Source organism: Hyphopichia burtonii (genome assembly GCF_001661395.1).
Source record: "Hyphopichia burtonii NRRL Y-1933 unplaced genomic scaffold HYPBUscaffold_2, whole genome shotgun sequence".
In the NCBI taxonomy this organism is placed as follows: Eukaryota; Fungi; Ascomycota; class Pichiomycetes; order Serinales; family Debaryomycetaceae; genus Hyphopichia; species Hyphopichia burtonii.
In genome coordinates this window covers 776,097-796,162 of record NW_017963729.1, presented here as the reverse complement: position 1 = coordinate 796,162, position 20,066 = coordinate 776,097, and the positions used below count along the sequence as shown (strand labels likewise).

The window sequence follows — 20,066 nt, the reverse complement described above, 5'->3', positions numbered from 1 at the left end:
TTTTTTCATGCCGGAGGGGACGGCCATTTGAGAACTGACAGAAAACATCACAGTATAATCGAGTTGAACAAGTTTAAACAGCTTTTGAATAATCGAAATTACTTGTTTGAACAGTATTAGAATTAGCCATGTCCAATAATGGCCCGTTTCTTTGGTACCGGGATAAAGAAAGCTTGAAAATAGGAGGAGTAAGTCGGTATAGGATACGGTACAAAAACATTGACACCAAGAAAACCCATATTTATTTTAGACTTAAGAATATTGAAAAGACATCTATTAGAGCCATTCATTTGTTGAATGGACCGTTCATCTTATATTGTCATGTTGTGCCGTATAGTTACGACCATCGAAGACCATTTAAACCAACCGATGCTGGAATAAATAAAGAGGTTGTATTTGAAAATCAAATTAAACCGGGACAAACTTTCAATGTTAGGTTGGAGTTGAATGAAAATTCCTTTATTGAAAAGAATGTTGAAGATTATCCAGTTTACGGATGGAGTATTGATGTTGTGTCACAAATTGTTATAACCAGGAATACATCGATACTATATGATTTTATGATTGGAGATGATATTCATGAGATGAGAAATATTAATACGGGCGCTTTGCAGTATTCATTGAGTCTGATTAATCGGGATTTGAAAAGTGGGACTCTGATATTACCAGGAATGGGTAATAGTGTGCGTAATAGTGATGATAACCATGATAACAAATTAGGTAAATCGACTAATCCAAATTTAACGATTGATAAACAATTAGTTGAAGATTTATGGGCAACAAGGCCTAAAGATCCCCATAAACCCATTCATTTAGTTATCGTGACCCATGGGATTTTTTCCAATTTAACTGCAGATATGTTATATTTAAAGGATACTATTGAATCAAATGTTGAAGAAAATGTTGTTGTGAAAGGTTTCAAAGAAAACGCTGGTAAGACTGAAAGAGGAGTTAAGAAATTAGGCATTAACGTTAGTAATTATTTAAAGGATTTAATTAAAACCATGACTGAAGACCAAGATTATCAAATCGATAAAATTAGTTTTATTGGCCATTCGTTAGGAGGATTAGTCCAATTATATGCAATCAAGCATTTATTATTAACTGAAGGGGTTGATTATTTTGATAAGAGGAAAATTCAACCAACTAATTTAACTTTTATGGCATCTCCTTTATTAGGAGTTTTAAGTGAAATGAGTTTTTTAATATCTTGGTTTTTAGATATGGGGACATTGGGTAAAACCGGTAGGGATTTAACATTACTGAAGAGAATTCCCAATCCAAAACAACTCAAATTTAATCTATCTAATGATATGAAGAAAAGAGGTAATTTCAAACCATTATTAGAGGTTTTACCAGATGATCCATTACAAAACTTTATTGAGAAATTCGAAAGACTAACGTTATATGCAAATGCAATTAATGATGGTATAGTACCATTAAGAACGAGTGCATTATTATATTTAGATTATGAAGCATTGGGAGATGTCACTCAATTAAGAAAAGAACGAAGAACCACTAAACTTGATCACACTGGAGGTGAAGAAGTTGGAGAAGTTCCAGAAGAAAACGAAAGAAAACAAGAAGAGCAAAGTCTTGATGGAGAAGATGATAAAAAGGAAGGAACTAAAGATGGAATTGCCTCTAAATATTGGGATTTTTTCTGGCTTAATTTCACAAGTCCATTCGAACCAAAAACTCATAAGAATGGTGGTGTGAAGACAAATCTTCAAGATAAGAAGAAGAAATTAACTAAAAGAGAGAAAAAGTTTTTAAAGATCACGGCAAAAGGTAGTGATTATTATAAGATTTTTAATAAACATCAAGAACCTGAATCGAGTGATGAATCAAGAACTAATACAGAAACTTCTTTTGATAATGATAACAATAAAGACAGTGAAGATTATCAAGATGCTGATTTCGAAAATAAAACGTTGAACATTCCACCTAAAGCATCAGCAGTTGAAAGTGCCATAAATACTGTATTATGTCCAATACCTAAAACAAAATACATTTTAGAACCAGAATCAAGAGATGAAATCATTTTCCATGATAAATTTTATCATTTTGAAAACTTACCTTCTAGTATTAATGAGGATTCTAAAGGTAAGAAAGTTTATTTAAATTACCACGATTGGAAGATGAATAAACAAGTTAAAATTGCCAAAAAATATCATACTCCTAATATGAATTGGCGTAAAGTTTTGGTTAGCTTGCCTCCGGATGCTCATAATAACATTGTTGTTCGTCGAAGATTTGCCAATGGTTATGGATGGGGTGTTGTTGACCATTTATGTAATGAGCTATTCGACACCAGTGATGATTTAAGAGCTAAAATCTAATGTACCATACTGTATTTGATTATCTACATGTTATACTAATTCACTAATCTTATCTACTTGTACAATATTATACTTATGCTTATACAATACTATAATATGCTGTAATATAACATGCTATAATATGCTGTAATATAATACTACTATACTATGCTATAATATAATATAATATTATATACTATAATATGCTATACTATAATATAATATACTACTATACTGTACTGGTTGTGAAAAGGTACGGAGGTTCTGTGACCACGTGGATTTTTTGCAGCGAGATTTCTGATAAAACAATAAGCCCCCGCACTACCATACAAAACAAAAAAAATGGTGGAAAAAAACATCCTTCTCTGATAAGATAAGATTCAGTTTTTACAGCCCAATCTCAAACGCGGCCGTTTTAAGGGCTTTTCAGAGTGGTCAAGTATAAATAGTGCAGGTTTCCCACTTGATTTGAGTTGATTGAAAGGGGCTATTTGTTCTTTACTACAAAGTATAATGTACCCAGTTTCTTTTAATGCTTCTTCACCCGCTCAAGATGTAATCGATATTCCAAGTTTCAATTCTGATATCAATAAAGATAAAGTTCGATTTATAGTTATTGGTGCTGGATTAATTGGACCACGCCACGCAAATCATGTTCAACAACGTAATGACACTGAATTGGTTGCAATCATTGATCATTCATTAAAGGGACCTGCAGTTGCTAAATCATTAGGAGTTCGTCTTTTCAAAAATTTAGAGGAATTTTTCCACTATTGTGATTCCAATTATGTTAGTTATCCAGATGCTGCCATTGTAGCCACACCAAACCATACACATATTGATATGGGATTGAAGCTAGCCGCTAAGAAAATTAATATTTTGATGGAAAAACCATTGGCCCCAACTCCAAAAGACTGTAAAGTTATTATTGATTATTGCAATCAACAGAAGGTTAAATTATTAATTGGACATCATCGTCGATTCAACCCATATATAGTTGCTACTAAAGAGAATTTGGATCGATTAGGCAACTTGATTGCTATTCAAGGTACTTGGTCTTTGCGTAAACCACAACTGTATTTTGATGAAAAACCTTGGAGATCGTCAAAAGAATTAGGTGGTGGTACTTTATTAATTAATCTAATTCATGATTTAGATTTATTACAATACTTGATTGGCCCTATTGTTAAAGTTTATGCAGAATTACTTCCAAAACAAAGATCATCATCCAATTCATCGGAAGATTCAGATAAATTGGTTGATGAGGGTGCTAGTTTAACTTTACGTTTTGCTAATGGTTGTTGTGGGACTTTTATTTGTTCTGATAATGTTACTTCTCCGTTTTCTTTTGAAGTTGGTACTGGGGAAAACCCAACGATTCCTTTTAATGATTCAATCCAAGGTATTTATAGAATCTTTGGTAGTGAAGGTACCTTATCCTTACCTGATTTAAAATTATACCATCAACAAAATTTACCTCCAAGTCAACGTTCTTGGTTGAGCCCAATTTCTGAAGAACAAATTAAGATGTCTCACGAAAGTAAATCCAACTTTGCTGATGATGAATTAATGGATATTGTCGACAAGAATGGAATTACTACTTCTACAAATAAGCCTTCTAATAATGATGGATTTGATGATTTTGGTATGATTTCTCCTCCTTCTTCTTTGGATTCTCACCATAATCAAATTCCAATCATCGGTAATTACTCTTCATCTTCTTCTTATACCAAAGCGGAAGATTTAGAAAAACCAAAGCCTTTTGATTTGCAATTGGATCATTTTATCAAATTATTAAAGAATGAAGAAACTACTTGTAAATGTTCTGGTGAAGACGCTTTGAGTGCTCTTTTGGTCATTAACGCGGTTATTGAAAGTATTGACACTGGGTTACCTCAGTACGTACAAGCCGTTGATGATGTTTGAGCCTTTTTTTTTGCTTTTTCTTTTTTTTTTTTTTTTTTGCAATTTTGTTATGTCTACTATATGCCTTTATATCATATTTTATTTGAATATACAAAAATAATACTTACTCAATTTTGGTTTTGGAATATTTCTCTCTGATGGTTTGGAAGACATTGGTTAATAAAAATTTACGTATTAACCCCCATTCAAGCAAACCTCTTGGTAATATCGACACAAATCTAACTAATACCGTTTGACTTCCCCTATACACATTTGAAAATAATGTAAACCAACCAATTCTCTCAAAATCATCAACAACTTGTTTGGCGTACTTGTCGGCATCCATTGGTTTATTACGGACTGCCATCTGTTGTCTTTCCTTCATTGCTTCCTTCATTCCTTCCACGCTATAAATAGAACCTTCTGGTAATGGTCTAGTATCAGCGATATTGGTGCTAACCCCACCAGTAACTATATTAACCACTCTTACCCCAAAAGGTTTCATTTCGAGTGCCAAAGTAGAAGCATATTGATGAATGGCAGCTTTGGTAGATGAATAAACACTAGAAAATGGAAATGGTAACAATGCACTTAAGCTACCAGTAAATCCAATCACTCCCTTAGCATTAATTATCAATTTTCTAAATTCTCTGACCATTCTCATTGGTCCAAAAACATTCACTTCATAACATTGCTTAAATACTTCATCAGTCACATCCAATGATGGGAAAGTGCATGATTGACCAGCATTATTATATAAAACATCCAAATATCCTCCTGTTTCCTCATTAATCTTATCCCTGGCTTCAATAACACTCTTAATTGATGATACATCAAGTTGAATTGGCATTATTCCGTATTTTTTCAACAGCTCCATTGGCTCTAATCGACGAGCACCAGCGTAAACTTGGTACCCACGCTTGGATAATTCAATGGCAGTGGCATATCCTATTCCTGAAGATGCTCCGGTCACTAAAGCTGTCTTTTGGCGATTAATTGACATTCTTGTTGGTTGTTTTCCTAATCACACTAATCCTCCTTTGGCCATCTCTTTTTAGCGTCTCATTTTTTTTGCTCCCTACTTCCGACTAAACCTCGCTTTGCTACAACTTTCCCTTAGATAACAAGATTAAGAGAAGTATCATGTGATTGCACCCTTCAGACTTAGTCCCGATACCTTGGCCAGTACACCGTTCCCTTTATGTTTGTTCTGTACTCGTCTTTCACGGTTTGTATTGGCTTATTGACCTTTGAACTCTGGACTTTGGACTTGGAACTCTAGTCTTGGACCTTTGGACTTCGAACTTTGAACTCTGAACCCTATTTCTTAACTTTAAACCCTTTAATTGAACGTTCTTACCTCTTTTTGTAGGTATTTACTAAATGTCAGTGATGTAGAATGGCGGAAGTTGTGCGGTGACAGTTTAAAAAAAAAGTAATGTTACCTATCGCAATTGTTGCAAAACACCACTTTATCTTCCATATCCCTTCCATCATGAGCAGTTTCTTCAAGGATTTATCCCCCAATAAGCTGGTACATAAGATGATTGACGCTCAGTCCAATTTTGCTGAGCGAGAGGTCAATCCAGATACTTCTAGCTCGGAATCCAGTAAAGATTTGCATACACCTCCTAATGAGAAGACAAACTCTCCCGATACAACTACCAGTATCAAGAAAGAAAGCATTGGCCAGCCAGAAAGGATTCTCAGCTCTGCACCCAAGTTTGTCGCCCCCTTTGTCGCCTCCTCATCCCAGCTATCACGAGGTTTCCTTCTGAAGCATTCTCTCATTCACAGAAGTACAAGGCTCTTTGAAGGCAATTCTCGTTCTAATGGGGATTTGGGGGAAAGTCACCGGTATGGAGCAGAGGGCTTTAGAGTGGAAGGTGGTTTAGCGCCTTGTCATATTAGCCGCCAACCTCTGATTGAGACAGAGAAGGACGATTCTCAAAAGTGTGAAGAAGATGAGGCATTTGATGGTAGAATAGAACATCTGGAACTTGAGCCCAGCGACTTAGTAACCCCTGGTCATCCAGTGGAGGTAGGTGGGAGCTTTGGTTTGTATAATGAAAGAGATACCAGTATCACCAGCTGCTATACACAGCTTATCCAGACCTTGGAACAGAAGTGTAAACATCTTGAGAAGGAACTTCAAATTGTCACTAAAGAACTCGATGCTAAAGTTCTGGCTTTAACATCGGCTACATACATTTTAAAAAAAACATCCGAGAGATCAGAAAAGTTGATTAACATCACTGATGGTATGAAACAAAATCTTACGGATCTTCAAAATGAAAAGTCGCTTCTCAATGACAAACTTGAATCAGTTAAGGGTACGAATGAGTTTAATAAACAAAAAATAACCGAATTACAGAAAAAAGTTAAAGAAAGTATCTCAAAATTAACAACTTACCGGTTGGGATTTAGAAACTATAAGCTCAAACTTCAAAAAGAAGTCATGAAGTCTGAAAATCTAAAGTCACTAGTTGACGAGCTATCGGGTAAACTTTCTGAAGAGAAATTGAAAAGCAGTAATTCAGACAAGCAGGTTTTGGAAATGACAAAGAAATTCAACGAAACGGTCTCGGATTTTTCGAAAGGGGTTGAGGAAATTTTAAAAACGGTTCTAGATGGTTCAATCCGGTCTCTTGTTTTGACAAATATCGATGCTACTAAGGAACATTTGGTGAAATCACTCAAAGATTCTTCAACAGTTTTTCAAACACAATTGCAGAATTCGTTTGACTCTTTGAATAACAATCAGACAGAAACACGGAGCAGTATAGTTGATTATCATTCTCTCGTTAAGCTGAACGAAGCTTCAATTGAAAAATTCATCACTGAGTTTCAACCATGGAAAAATGAAGTACGTGAGATTTTAGAGGCTGTAACTGACTTGAAAATAACTGTTCTCACCCGAAATTTTGCAACCATACATGAAAAAAGTGCAAATTTTGAGAAATTACTACAAAAATCATCTACCAATTCAAAAGAAGTTATAGACTTGCTTAAAAATCTCCAATCAGAATATTTGACTAAGTCCGATTGCGTGAATAAGAAGTTCGACGAATTGATCCAACAAAAGGATCTTTTGCAAATTCAATTGAATGAATCCATAAATAATATTGATCCTTTGAATAGAAAAATAATCTCTCTTGAAGCTGAAAATGCTTATTTAAAAGAGCAGCTTGAAAAATCTCAAATCTCAATGAATAAAGTGAGGAGTGATTTTAACGATTTAAACGATTCACATAAGGTGGAAGTCAGAAATTTATATGATGATAAAGTAAAGTACACTTCGGAGATGGAATCTAAATTGATTTCGAACAAACATCTAGTTCAGGCAACTAACGAAGAGAGAGCAAAGCTTAAAAAAGAAAACCTGGCACTTCAAATAAAACTTAATAAAAGCAACTTCTCAAGTGAAGCTTTAGAAAAATTCAAGAAAGAGAAAAATGTCTTACAAATTGCTAACGAACAGCTTTCTCAGAAATTCGAAGATTTATCCAGAGAAATGGAAAGCTTGCAAAAAAGTAAAACGATTTTGGAGAAAGCAGTTTCTTCCTTGAAGTCAGAAATGAGTGGAAAAATTGACATAATACATAATCTAGAGGATACTGCTAAAGCCAACTCGAAGGAGCTACTTAAATATAAAAATGATCTTTCAGAAGCTAAAAATCTCATCAATCAAGAAAAGAATCAAGTTAACATGAGCAGAGATCTCATTAAACTGATAGAAGAAAAGCTTGAGTTGTACTCCAAGGATTTAGTAGTTCAAAAGTGTTTAAATCAAAATGAAAAGGAGGCCTTCGAAACTAAAATTCAAGACCTAAGGAATACAATAAAGGACAAAGAAGTCTGTATTAAAAATCTAGAAACGAAACTCAACCTCACTAAGGTCAATTCTGAAAAGCACAATGAAAATTATATACAAGAAGTTGCCTTGAATAAAGCCAAGGCGAATGAGGTTTATGAATTGAAAAGCCTGATGAAGCAAATCAAAATTGACTTGAAGCACTTAGAAGAACAGTTAGAGGAAGAAAAGAATAAAAATAAATCTTTAGAATTAAGATTAAAAGCTAAAGACGCCGATCCCAAGAAATCTCAAACTCAGGTTGCTAAAACAGAACCTTCACAACCACGAACAAAAGACAAAAATAAGTTCTCTTCTAATGAGGAAACAATATCGCAACTTTCAAAGAGTGTGAAATCTAAAAAGGAAAAGAGAAACCTTTCTCCAGAAGAGGACGATTTTTCATTCGAGAATCTTGATCTGCCGCCAAAGCCGGCTAAAAAATTTAAATATGGTCGTAGAAAGTGAAGGCCCAGCTGAATAGATCTTTGTTTAAAATATTTCTCTAGTTTCTTGAAATCATTCTTTATTAAACTCTTCCAATAATTTTTCATTGTAGAAGTAATGCATAAATTTGACCGGTTTTGTCTGATTTGATCTATCAACGTGCAAGACAGGCACATCGAAACAGTACGCATCAAAAGCTTCAGAGTTTTCTGGTTTCATAATGTCAACTATTTTCAAGTTAAGATCCTTATCTTTCATTGAATCGTCTTTCAAAGTGTCTAGTAAGACACCTCTAGCATTAGTACATAACATACATGTTGCTTTGGTGAAGAAAGTTAGTTCAAGTTTTTGAGATACGGGAGTGCCCGTCGAAAGCCTTCTAACCAAAAGAGGAGTTGATTTGACTAAAGGCTTAAAAGACGCTAACATGACAGTAATGCTTGTTGGATAGCTGTAGAATAAACGAATCAAATGCTTTTCAAAAAAAAAAATGAAAAAGGAAAATGAACTGATTCTCAGTTGCAAAGTTTTTGTAAAAACAAAAAAATCAAATGATTTTGCCCAGGATCGAACTGGGGACGTTCTGCGTGTTAAGCAGATGCCATAACCAACTAGACCACAAAACCTTTGATGAAGAAAAATGGGTCCTAGTTTAATATCCAAATATCTACTTGGATGTAAGTTAAAACACGTAACGATAAAAAGTTTTTAATTTAATAGTTTTTGGAACGATTTACAATACTATACTGGTCTAATTAGAATGGAAAAAAAGCCGTATAATTCTTGGCTCTAAAGGAAAACCCAAAATTGAAATATCGCTTAAAAAATATTTTCGACCGAACTCCCGTCTTTGTTTGTACAATTATTGAAATGTAGAGTGACGGTCGGTTTATAGATTTATCAGGTAATACAAAACACGATAAGGAAAGAATATTAAATTACACGCATTGTGGAGAAGTGGCTATAAAATCAATTTTCTAGCGTACGACACTTACATTTAACACCTTGAAAGAAGATATTCAAGAAAGCACATTGAATGTGGGATAGGAGAAAGTTCTACCAGACAAACGACTAAAATTAAGCTAGAGGATGCCTATTTTTTCGCAGCCGAATTGCAATGTCCAAAGTCCTGATCTTTCAAAAGAATCATGTGGGATCTATGTAAACCTTGGCTCCATGACGTATCTTATAGAAGTCAACAAAGAGTACATATTGAAAACAAAGATATAGCGATATAACCATCAATGGCTAAATTTGGATACTTTAGAGCATCAATGATTCGAAATGGGTTTATTGGAACTAGGACAAATGTCTTTTTTTGGGTTTGTATTATGTGGTATTGATAGATTAATTTAGTTTCGAAGATAAAAGATTTGATTCTAGATGTGCAATGCCAATTGGGTTGACGGGCACTTCAAGTAAAAGGTGACATACCAAGACTGAATAAATGTCGGTGCTGGTGGTCTCGTCCTTTCGATCTTTATGCTTGAATAACTCCCTTTCAAGCTTAGCGAAAACATCTTTCATCTGATTCATACGGGATCAGACCAGGAGTGTCGTTATACTGTGCTGATAATTGTAAAGGATAAGCCCATTGAAGGACCTTGATCTGAGTCATAGTTCAATAATTCGTACTAGTTTGTAGGTGCTTAGTGGGAAAATTATCAAGGTAAAATCGATATGAATAACGGAAGGGCTTGTGGATCGTTCATTCCTGGAATAATTACATGCTTGGACTGATTATACACCACGAACGAGTATTCACTCTTTGAATTCCTTGGGTGCCCGGGAAAGCACCGTAGAAATCAAATAGCAATGGAAGTAACGAGTTGTCAGCTCAAGAGTTTTCCATGCTTGTGTTCCAGATCAAGAAACAAGGTTGCAAATGAGTATTCTCTTAGACAGTACAACCCCACACCAAGGACCAGTAGTCACTATTGTCTGACAACTTCTTTCATGGACTGTACTGATTCAGAAGTGCTAATCATGCAGACTACAATCGTCCTTGGCTGAGGTGGAGAAACGACCCTCGACTCCGATATTCTCGTCTTGCTATTCCCATATTTCAATCTAAGTAGACTCCAGTAATCCACATCCAAAAGGTCAGCTTCCACGGAGTCTCGGTCGATTTCAGTCCAACCAATCAACCACTATAGCCTTAGATTCTTTCGATATCCATCTCGGCGAACAGTCGGATTAACTGCTGGCACAAACTCGGAGAGACAGAGAGACAGACCCATACACCACATACACTAAAAGCGTCGAAAACAAGCTTATATGACCGTTGCAACTGTATGCATTTTAGCAAAATTGCATATACGTTTAATCTGAAGATTGATCGAAGGTCAAACACCACCAACACGAAGTTGAAGATGAGGGTGAAGATGGGACAGATCAGGAATTGCACCGCAACAAGTGGAGTATGCAGATTGTGAAATGGGAATCTAAAATAATAAAACGAATAATGAAAATAATAAAAGCGAAGCACCATAAGAGTTTTCCAGCCAGTAAACAATCAGAATATTGTTTATGCCGTAAGGTTAGCAGCTACTCTCCTCTTTGAAATGTGGAGTGGGTAGTGTTATTTTGTAGTAGTAAGTGGCCCACTGAAGTCCAGCTTATGCAGTCGTTAACGTGCCATTGATTCTGCAGAGCAGGTATTCCTTTTTCCGAGTTTGGTAACACTAAGTAAAATTCTTCTTGGGTATTTATATCTGGAGGTATTTCCATGGATAATCGGAGTGGTTTAATGATAGTCCATCAGTCATGTCTCATTCCGAACAGTCAATAAACTCTAGTAAAGGTGATTTGAGTTCCTTTTCCGATTTACCAGTGGGTAAAGTTCATTTATCCGGAGACTCAAATGAATACGTGATTATTGGTAATAAGAAATACTGGAGAAATGAATTATCCCAGGCTTTTGGTGGGACTTTGAATCCTGGGTTAGCTGTTCCTTCGCCTTATGAATTTGGTAATCCTGCTCCTTTAGGGTTATCTTGTTTTGCTTTAACTACGTTTGTATTATCTCTTTATAACGCTGGTGCAATGGGAATCAGTACTCCTAATGTGGTGATTAGCTTGTCGGTTTTCTATGGTGGTGCCATTCAGTTCTTGTGTGGTTGTTGGGAATTATTAATTGGTAATACTTTTGGGGGTACTGCTTTAACCAGTTACGGTGCCTTTTGGTTATCTTATAGTTGCCTTTTCTTAAAAGCTTTTGGTATTTCCGAAGCTTATGAAGATGAGTTGATGATGAATAATGCAATCGGATTCTTTTTAATTGGTTGGGCCATCTTTACCTTTATTTTGGTTTTGGTAACCATGAAATCAACCGTGGCATTCTTTTCCTTATTTGTCTTTCTAGACTTGACTTTTATCTTATTAGCTGCCAGTGAGTTAAGTGGGAGCACCAACACCCATAAAGCCGGTGGTGTCTTTGGGGTTATAACTGCCTTGATTGCCTGGTATAATGCTTTCTCTGGGGTTGCCAATTCGAAAAACTCCTACTTTACAGCCCATTCAATTCCTCTTACCAAATCTAATTAGCCAATTCATTCATTTATTTCTTCGTTTCGTCACTTTTCCACTTTTTCACTATTTCACTTCATCCTTTCATCATTTTTTTCACCTTTCTAATTTTTTTCACTTCTTAGTTAATATACGTACTGTTGCAAAATGCGTAATATCAGCCAAAAACTCCTTTTGAAAAGGCTCTTTCGATTGAAATCAAACACCAGTCATCAAGCAAACTTCGTAACCGTCCAAATTTTAAGTACCGGCTCGAGTTTATATACTTTTCCAAAAAATTGGAGCATCTTTATACCCGGTGGACATCCGGGGATATTGGTGGTAAAGAAGTCCTGCACACAACCCGGAAAATCAAACTGATCAACAAATCGAAGTCTCTTTGAGCACTTCGTACCACCGAATCAATAGCGAAAACGGCAGTAAGAATGAAGCTCTACATACTAATCTTGCTTTTAATAGGCATTGCTAGTGCCGGGAATGTCGTGCAAGTCAACGATAAAAACTTCAAGCTGGAAGTAGTGGAGTCAGGAAAGTACTGTTTGGTGGAATTCTATGCCGATTGGTGTAGGCATTGTACTAAATTGTCACCAATCTACGAAGAGTTGGCCGATTTATACGCTGGGGTTGAAGAGGTATCGGTTATGAAGATCAATGGAGATAAGGATGGGAAACGAATGGTGAAGAAATATGATATTCCTGGCTTCCCAATGATACGAATGTTTCACGGAGAAGAAGTTATTGATTATGAAGGATCAAGAGATTTAGAAAGTTTGAGTAATTTCATCCAACAAGTGAGTGGAGTTAGATTAGAAACTAAACCTTATATCAGCAGTATTAAGAAATTACACGATTTGAATTTCCAAAGCGAAGTCCTTGATAATAAAGTACCAAGTTTTATTTATTTTACTAAAGAGAAAAATTGTGTTAAATGTACTAAAAGTGATTTAATATTTGAAAAATTATCAAATGTTTACGCTAATGATAATTCTAGTATTCAATTTGGGAAAGTTCTCGTTGATGAATCACCTAGTGAAAAATTGATTAAGCAATTTGGAATTTACAAGTATCCACAATTATTTATATTTGATTCTAATAGAATAGTTGATGGATATCGTAGACCTGAACTATATGAAGGGAATTTCGATATCGAAAGTATAATCGGATACTTGAATAAAAATTTTGCATTACATCGAGATAAAAAGGGCAGGTTATTACCAAGTGCCGGTAGAATTGAAATAATCGATGAATATCTTGAACGAAATTATAGCGGCAGTAGTAGTATTGATTTCTTACAAAATTTCAATAATATAATTGATAAAAGGGTTACCAATGATAAAATGATTATTTATTATAAAAAATTGATCAATAAGATAATGAACGGAGAAGAAATATATTTTGAAAAAGAATTAGAAAGATTACAAAGAATGCTTGGGAACAGTTCTAATTTAAAATCAACAAGCATTGACTCAATTGAAAAAAGAATTAACGTATTAAAATTTTTCACTAAACTTACCAACTAATAGAATTAAATTTTTGAATTATTCTTATTTTATCAGGCCAAACTTTACCACCATTTAATATACACTCATCAATTATTGGTTTAACATTATTTGGTTTACAATTTGCTAACCAAATATTTTTACCATTTTTTAAATATATAAGTACATTAGCAGCATATTTATGACCTCCAATATGATTAATAAAAGAAACTGAGACCCCACCAGGTCTCACATCATCAAAATCTCTATATTTGCCTAAATCCCTTAAATAAATATCCATTTCCTTCTTCATAATTGGAGCAGTTAAACCGCATCTTTTATCCCTAGTTTTATGAGAACATAAAAAGATATGAGAATCATTTTCGTCAATTTCAATTTTTATATTCGGGAATTCTTGATAATTTAAAATTGGCTTGATTGATTGTGCTCTTGCATCAATTAAATTTGCAATCACCAAATTTAAAACTTGTTCAACATCGTTCATATTCAAGTTCTTTATCCAAATGAAAAATGGCAATAATAAAACATCTCCTACAGTACCATTTATGTAATCTTCATTGGATTCAAATTGTTTTGAACTAATAGATCCAACAGTCACTTTAATTTTACTAGAATCAACACCAAAATTAAATTTTGTCTCATACTTAGATGCATATTTTGCTACCGAATGTGCTAAGGTCTTACTTACTCCAGTAGCATCGTGGGGCCAGTCGGTCTTCCCGGTGGCAACCACTATATGTAAACCGTAAGGATTAGTTGAGTTCCAGAGATTGGCTTCTTCTTCAACTTTAATTGATTTTGGGAATTTGCCAATACAGTCATCACATTGATCAGAACAGCTCGATATTTCAAAGCCTTTTGCTTGAATTTCTCGACTCTTACTTTCCTCCGAACTCCCAAACACTCTATTAAACAACCCCATTCTATACGACTCTATATCCTATCTTCTATAGGTAATATTCTATGACTTCAATTTAATGGATTGGCTGGCTGATATTTAAATGCTTGATCTGTCGGCATGCCGAAGCGATGGCTCTCGATCCGATAAAACCTAAATCCGATGACCCCCGTACACCGCCGCCCATTTTAGAAGGCTGCAAAACCCAAGGCTGAATCACCTTCTGATACCATACTGACGTACTATACTGACATACTGACATACTTTCCTACTATACTATATCTGTCACAGTATATCTGTCTGCAACAGTCTTACTGTTGTTTATAACAGTCATGCTATATCTTTTGTAACAGTCATACTATATCTTTTTGTAACTGTCATACTTATCTTTTTGCAACAGCCTATTCACTGACCTCTAGGCACAGATCTAATACTTCTGTTCATACTTCATCATACTATAACTACTATGAGCATACTACTAAAGCATATACCAATATATACTCTACCATGCAATACACCAGTCTACTACTATACTGTTCACCTAATTAAAGCCTACCATATGCTATTCATTAACGATTAAACTCTACTACCGCTCTACTCTAGACCGGTTTTCTATCTATATGCCTATGCTATACTCTGCTATTCTTAGTATTGAAATAAACCTTCCTTAACCGAAGTTTTGCAGGTTAAGCGAGAGATCCGAGGGTGTATCGACTAATTCTCGATTGGAAGGGGGTACTGCACACAGGACAACCTCAAACCATTTGTGTTTAGAAGGAAAGAAAAAAAACCACATACCATTTTAAAATCATCACCTCTTAAGCTGGCCATTTCAACTAATCCATCGCCATAGACCAAGGGCTCGTCATAAGTTTTGCATTACCAGTTGATCTAGTTGAAGTCGGTGATCCATTTGCTCAGTTTGTTTTAATTTGTTTTTAAATTTGCTTTCTTTTCTTTTCTTTCTTTAGTTGTTTTGGTTAACCGCCCAAATTATTATGAATTTTTAAAAATGGTGGATATAGCATATAAAGCATTACCAAAGGGACCACCGGAGGAATACATGTCAGCATTCAATAACCAGGAATTGAATTCTTCGCTTTATAAGTCATTAAATGAAGATGAAGATTCCAATAATATAACTGTTTCGGTAAATATTAATAATGTTGGAATAAATCATGATAAAGAACATACTAGTACTTACACTAATAATACTCCGTCTACACCTACATCAACCTCATTCAAAGTATCTAGATCAGATGCATCTGATTTAACTAATGATACCCTGCCTTCTTCAATTGAAGAGCGTAATAATATTCAACAACCAATAAATAATTCAACTAGTTCTACAATACCTTTGAACGAATCAATTAATGAAAATTCAACTCCAACAAATACTATTAAATCTTTCAAGAAAAAATTAATCAATGAAATTGACCCTCTTAACACCAATATAAATGACGATATAACTATTAAGGAAGAAGGTACCAAAAATAACGTACTCAATCGATTAATCGATGAAAATGAATCAAAAATATCTTCAAGGAGACATACTTCTCCCCATAATCAATCTTGTGATTTATCAAAGAATGATCATTCTTTTAAACCTCCAATTTCGAGATCAACCTTCCCTTCTTATAATAATCAACCAAAATTATCAAGTCATGATTCAACTAATTCTGAAATTTTAAGAATGAGAAATTCAATTCTCGTTAAAAGAAATATCAAAAAGAAACGTAAAGAATTTTTAGAAGATGAAAAAGTTTTAGTTGGTAATAAAATTAGTGAAGGTCATGAAAATTTTGTAATGGCTTATAATATGTTAACCGGTATTAGAGTTGCTGTAAGTCGTTGCTCCGGTATAATGAAAAAATTAAATGATGAAGATTTTAAATCAACTAAAAAATTATCTTTTAATATGGATGGGAGTGAATTAACTCCAAGTTCAAAATATGATTTTAAATTTAAAGATTACTGTCCCGAAGTTTTTAGAGAATTAAGAAATATGTTTGGTTTAGATCCTGCTGATTATCTTGTTTCAATCACTGGTAAATATATTTTATCCGAATTAGGTTCTCCTGGTAAAAGTGGATCATTTTTCTATTATTCAAGAGACTATCGTTTTATCATTAAAACTATTCATCATTCTGAACATAAACAGTTAAGGAGAATCTTAAAAGATTATTATAATCATGTTAAAGAAAATCCAAATACTCTTATATCTCAATTTTATGGCTTACATCGAGTTAAAATGCCATTTTTAACTGGTAGTAAAAAAATTCATTTTATTGTCATGAATAATTTATTTCCTCCTCATCGTGATATTCATTTAAAATATGATTTGAAAGGTTCTACCTGGGGTCGTACTACCAAAATTAATTCGAATAAGGAAGATTTATCTAGTTTAACTTTAAAAGATTTAAATTTTTTGGAAAGAAATGATTCAATTAAATTTGGTCCAAATAAAAAAAGTTTATTTTTCAAACAATTAGAATCCGATGTTAAATTATTAAAAAAAATTAATGTAATGGATTATTCTTTATTATTAGGTATTCATGACGTTAAAAAGGGTAACAATTCAAATTTTGAAAAATTATCTGTTTTTGATCCAAAATCTTCCGATAAATTTGAATTGATTAAAACTAATCCCAGAGATATTGATCGTGAAAATGATTTACCAACTAATGTTTATCCTGGTAGATCAAAATATGTTTTTTATGGTCATGATGGTGGTATAAGATCAACTAATGAGTTAAATGAACCTTTAAATGAAATTTATTATTTAGGTATTATAGATTGTTTAACTAATTATTCAACAAAGAAAAAATTAGAAACTTTTTGGAGATCTTTAGGCCATCAAAGATCAACCATTTCTGCATTACCAGCAAATGAATACGGTGATAGATTTTTAAAATTTATTAAAGATGGTACCTCCAAAGTCAAACAAAAAATTAATTAAAGTTAAAAAATTAATTAAAATTAAAAACTTAATTAAAATTCAACTAATTTTGCATATTCTTTTCTTCTCTTCTTCTCTTCGCTTTTCATTCTTTTCACTTCTTGCTTCAATCTTATGTGTGTGTTTTTTTTTTTTTTTTTAAGATTTTTTAATTCATTTCAATTCCTCTACTCTTCTTTTAAAAACAAAAAGCTAAAAGTTACATCTTGCATTTCTATTTATTCAGTCGCTTAGTTCATACGTTGTTAAGTCATTATAACTAGTGTATGCTCTACAATACATTTTTTATGAGTTATTTCTATTTGTAGTTTTAAAAAAAGCCCTATATAATTGAATACGAGGACAAATGCAAAAGAAAAAGTAAAACCACAACAAATAAATAAAAAAAGAACAAACCATGAGATACCAGCTATCTAGACGTTTCTGTTTAGCCAGTGGGATCCTCTATCGTCAGAGGTTTTTGCAACCTAGTCTGGAGTACCAGGTGTAAAAATTTGCCTGCAACTTAGACAAGCTGCACATTGAGAAAAGCATCTGAGGTAAATAAATTGAAAGGCCAAAACAGACAGCCCAAACCTCTCTTGAAAGGAGTATACTCAAATTAACATACTTGACAATTATTTTTTCTAATGTAATACCATCGATGTTCTTTATTTAGTAAGCTGGGTAAGACTTCTTTTTTAATAAAAGTCTTTCCATTTGAGAACAAGGCGCTTCTCAGTTTCAATTTGCAGCCAATTCTACCGTTCCTTCCTCCTTTTTAGCGAGTTAATTTGGCCTGCCTCTATGAAATAAGCCGGAGCTAGTAATTTCCTTATCTAAAGTGATTGTCTTTACAGAGCAGCTTTTAAATTAAAAACTCGAAGTTCTTAAAAACTCGTGGATTAAATCAGGAATCTATATCTCGCTACACCTCACATTTGGTTAAAGGAATCAGTCTAAACTTGATTTATCAGAAAATCGTAGACTTTTACTTCATGCCACATAACCATTCTCGCGTGTCCTTTTGAACTCACAATTTAAATTAAGCACAAGGTTAAAATTACTTATTTTTACTTTTCTTTTTCTTTTATATTACTCTACTGAACATAAACAAAAGTATATTAAATAAAAAGACAAAAGCTGCTGGAGGACAAATCAACGGCTAGTAAGAGCGTTTCCTCATAACTCGCTAGCATTAGCACTTTCGAATCATATCAAATTTAATCAAACTCCTCCCTGTAGGACTTTCAGAATTTCAAATGAGTTAGTTAATTAGGTCCAAATGAAAGACGGCCACCTTGGGATAGTTCCTTCAGAACAGTCTAGTATTAAAGAAATGGGATTCATCTAAAGCTTCATAGAAACTTTTAGCAATTGATTCATGATGATAATTATATTGAAAAGAATACATGAATCATCTCAGTGAACTTTCTGTCCCAAGCATGTTCTAACACTCAAATTGATACTTTGATCTGAAACTAGTTTAGTGAACATACTACACAACCAGTATGTAGAAAAATGCTTTGATTCAGTCGATATTGGTTTTTTCTTTAGTCTTTCGAAAAAATGTTTGAAACGTTCAAAAATGCTTCTAAGAAAAGCAAAGTAGGTTTTCAACTAGAATATATTAGAAAAATCGTTAGAAATACAAAGAAAGCTTAGATTTTTATTTTTTTTTTTTTTTTAACAGATTAAGTGTATATTAAGAGTTGTCTATAAATTAATCAACTTATAATAATAAAGCAACACCAGCAGCAGCGGCAGCACCGAATAAACCGGCACCAACAGCACCAGCACCAGAGTCAGAAGAAGAGCTGGAGGTACCGTTGGTACCATTGGTACCGTTGGAAGCGTTAGCAGCAGAGACGGCAGAGACGGCAGTTAAAGCGATAACAACAGATTTGAATTGCATTGTAGATTTTTTTAAAAATCTCTATTCAAACATGTTTAAAACTTAATGCCATTTGATATTAAGTTAAAAATCAATTTTGAGCGGAAATTAGCATTTGGCGTAGTTGGTTTTTCCACTTTCCCGAAGCTTGTGTTGCCGGTTCGAATCCGTGCAGTGCTCCTGTGGCGCAGAGGTTTAGCGCTTCGTGCTTATAGCCGTGTTACGACGATATTGGTTATACCATAAGTCACGGTCGTGTGAGGAACGCGACGGTCGTGGGTTCAATCCCCTCCAGGAGCATTTTTTTTGAAGATTGTTCATTGAAGTGATCTAATTCTCAATGGGAAAGCAATATATCAACATTTTTTTTTTAACATATGGTAGATTCACTCAAAAAAGTCCCCTATATTAAGACAAATAATGATCCTTACCCCCAATTAATGAGCTAAGCTTTGAAAACGGGATTTCATAACTGAAAATTTGATACTAGTTAGTGATACTAGTTAGTGATACTAGTTAGTTATTCACTATCGATGATCGGCGAATGTAATATACCAAATATAAAAAAAAAGGGATTAATATACAACTGAGATAGATCAAGTAACCAATAAGTTCCCTTGATGAAGAATTATTTTTGAGAAGAAACTTATCTCAATTACGCCTGGGTAGCTCAAGTATAGATAAAAGACAATCGATACCGTTGTGGTAATAGGTATACGAGCTTCGCTCTTATTATTTAGTTCAATAGAGCCGAACGTAAGATCAGTGTAGTATATGCACAAA

At 33.9% G+C, this 20,066-nt stretch overlaps 11 protein-coding genes and 2 non-coding genes across 13 annotated transcripts; 7 read left to right on the top strand and 6 right to left on the bottom strand.

Moving 5' to 3' along the window:
* The first annotated feature begins 32 nt into the window (after positions 1-32).
* HYPBUDRAFT_160539 (uncharacterized protein) lies at positions 33-2,453 on the top strand. Its single transcript, XM_020222493.1, has 2 exons — positions 33-1,794; positions 1,894-2,453. The coding sequence occupies exons 1-2, from the start codon at positions 129-131 to the stop codon at positions 2,340-2,342; spliced, it is 2,115 nt and encodes a 704-aa protein (XP_020077745.1). The 5' UTR covers positions 33-128; the 3' UTR covers positions 2,343-2,453.
* A 381-nt stretch (positions 2,454-2,834) lies between these two features.
* On the top strand, positions 2,835-4,247 carry HYPBUDRAFT_155738 (Gfo/Idh/MocA family protein; the record flags this gene model as incomplete). Its single annotated transcript, XM_020222144.1, has 3 exons — positions 2,835-2,892; positions 2,917-3,804; positions 4,063-4,247. The coding sequence occupies 3 exons, from the start codon at positions 2,835-2,837 to the stop codon at positions 4,245-4,247; spliced, it is 1,131 nt and encodes a 376-aa protein (XP_020077744.1).
* Positions 4,248-4,308: 61 nt separating this feature from the next.
* Positions 4,309-5,478, bottom strand: AYR1 (acylglycerone-phosphate reductase). Its single transcript, XM_020220811.1, has one exon. The coding sequence runs from the start codon at positions 5,227-5,229 to the stop codon at positions 4,351-4,353; it is 879 nt and encodes a 292-aa protein (XP_020077743.1). The 5' UTR covers positions 5,230-5,478; the 3' UTR covers positions 4,309-4,350.
* Positions 5,479-8,068: 2,590 nt separating this feature from the next.
* Positions 8,069-8,991, top strand: HYPBUDRAFT_190447 (uncharacterized protein; the record flags this gene model as incomplete). Its single annotated transcript, XM_020222938.1, has 1 exon — positions 8,069-8,991. A coding segment is annotated over one exon (479 nt), but the record flags the coding sequence as incomplete, so codon positions are not given.
* HYPBUDRAFT_104443 (uncharacterized protein) lies at positions 8,599-8,955 on the bottom strand (the record flags this gene model as incomplete). Its single annotated transcript, XM_020218343.1, has 1 exon — positions 8,599-8,955. One exon carries the CDS (start codon positions 8,953-8,955, stop codon positions 8,599-8,601), a length of 357 nt encoding a protein of 118 aa, XP_020077742.1.
* An 87-nt stretch (positions 8,992-9,078) lies between the features above and the next one.
* On the bottom strand, positions 9,079-9,152 carry HYPBUDRAFT_t39. The gene has a single exon. It is a non-coding gene; the product is annotated as a tRNA-Val (tRNA).
* Positions 9,153-10,612: 1,460 nt separating this feature from the next.
* On the bottom strand, positions 10,613-11,252 carry HYPBUDRAFT_190433 (uncharacterized protein). The gene has a single exon (XM_020222937.1). The coding sequence runs from the start codon at positions 11,015-11,017 to the stop codon at positions 10,685-10,687; it is 333 nt and encodes a 110-aa protein (XP_020077740.1). The 5' UTR covers positions 11,018-11,252; the 3' UTR covers positions 10,613-10,684.
* Positions 11,253-11,292: 40 nt separating this feature from the next.
* HYPBUDRAFT_160537 (acetate uptake transporter family protein) lies at positions 11,293-12,281 on the top strand (the record flags this gene model as incomplete). The annotated part of the gene is made up of 2 exons (XM_020222492.1): positions 11,293-11,329; positions 11,360-12,281. The coding sequence occupies 2 exons, from the start codon at positions 11,293-11,295 to the stop codon at positions 12,070-12,072; spliced, it is 750 nt and encodes a 249-aa protein (XP_020077739.1). The 3' UTR covers positions 12,073-12,281.
* A 249-nt stretch (positions 12,282-12,530) lies between these two features.
* On the top strand, positions 12,531-13,556 carry HYPBUDRAFT_95058 (uncharacterized protein; the record flags this gene model as incomplete). The annotated part of the gene is made up of 1 exon (XM_020223934.1): positions 12,531-13,556. A coding segment is annotated over one exon (1,026 nt), but the record flags the coding sequence as incomplete, so codon positions are not given.
* A 50-nt stretch (positions 13,557-13,606) lies between these two features.
* Positions 13,607-14,485, bottom strand: HYPBUDRAFT_10117 (uncharacterized protein; the record flags this gene model as incomplete). The annotated part of the gene is made up of 2 exons (XM_020218102.1): positions 13,640-14,485; positions 13,607-13,616 (listed from the first exon to the last, which is right to left on the bottom strand). Exons 1-2 carry the CDS (start codon positions 14,473-14,475, stop codon positions 13,607-13,609), a joined length of 846 nt encoding a protein of 281 aa, XP_020077737.1. The 5' UTR covers positions 14,476-14,485.
* Positions 14,486-16,144: 1,659 nt separating this feature from the next.
* MSS4 (1-phosphatidylinositol-4-phosphate 5-kinase) lies at positions 16,145-17,410 on the top strand (the record flags this gene model as incomplete). Its single annotated transcript, XM_020222143.1, has 1 exon — positions 16,145-17,410. One exon carries the CDS (start codon positions 16,145-16,147, stop codon positions 17,408-17,410), a length of 1,266 nt encoding a protein of 421 aa, XP_020077736.1.
* A 1,711-nt stretch (positions 17,411-19,121) lies between these two features.
* On the bottom strand, positions 19,122-19,325 carry HYPBUDRAFT_4754 (uncharacterized protein; the record flags this gene model as incomplete). Its single annotated transcript, XM_020223456.1, has 1 exon — positions 19,122-19,325. A coding segment is annotated over one exon (204 nt), but the record flags the coding sequence as incomplete, so codon positions are not given.
* Positions 19,326-19,459: 134 nt separating this feature from the next.
* On the top strand, positions 19,460-19,583 carry HYPBUDRAFT_t64. Its single transcript has one exon. It is a non-coding gene; the product is annotated as a tRNA-Ile (tRNA).
* The last annotated feature ends 483 nt before the right edge of the window (positions 19,584-20,066 follow it).

Coding starts and splice junctions, on each gene's coding strand:
- HYPBUDRAFT_160539 (XM_020222493.1), top strand. CDS start 129: ATGTCCAATAATGGCCCGTTTCTTTGGTACCGGGATAAAGAAAGCTTG. Junction 1,795..1,893: donor AAAGATCACGGCAAAAGGTA/GTGATTATTATA, acceptor ATAACAATAAAG/ACAGTGAAGATTATCAAGAT.
- AYR1 (XM_020220811.1), bottom strand. CDS start 5,229: ATGTCAATTAATCGCCAAAAGACAGCTTTAGTGACCGGAGCATCTTCA.
- HYPBUDRAFT_190433 (XM_020222937.1), bottom strand. CDS start 11,017: ATGGTGCTTCGCTTTTATTATTTTCATTATTCGTTTTATTATTTTAGA.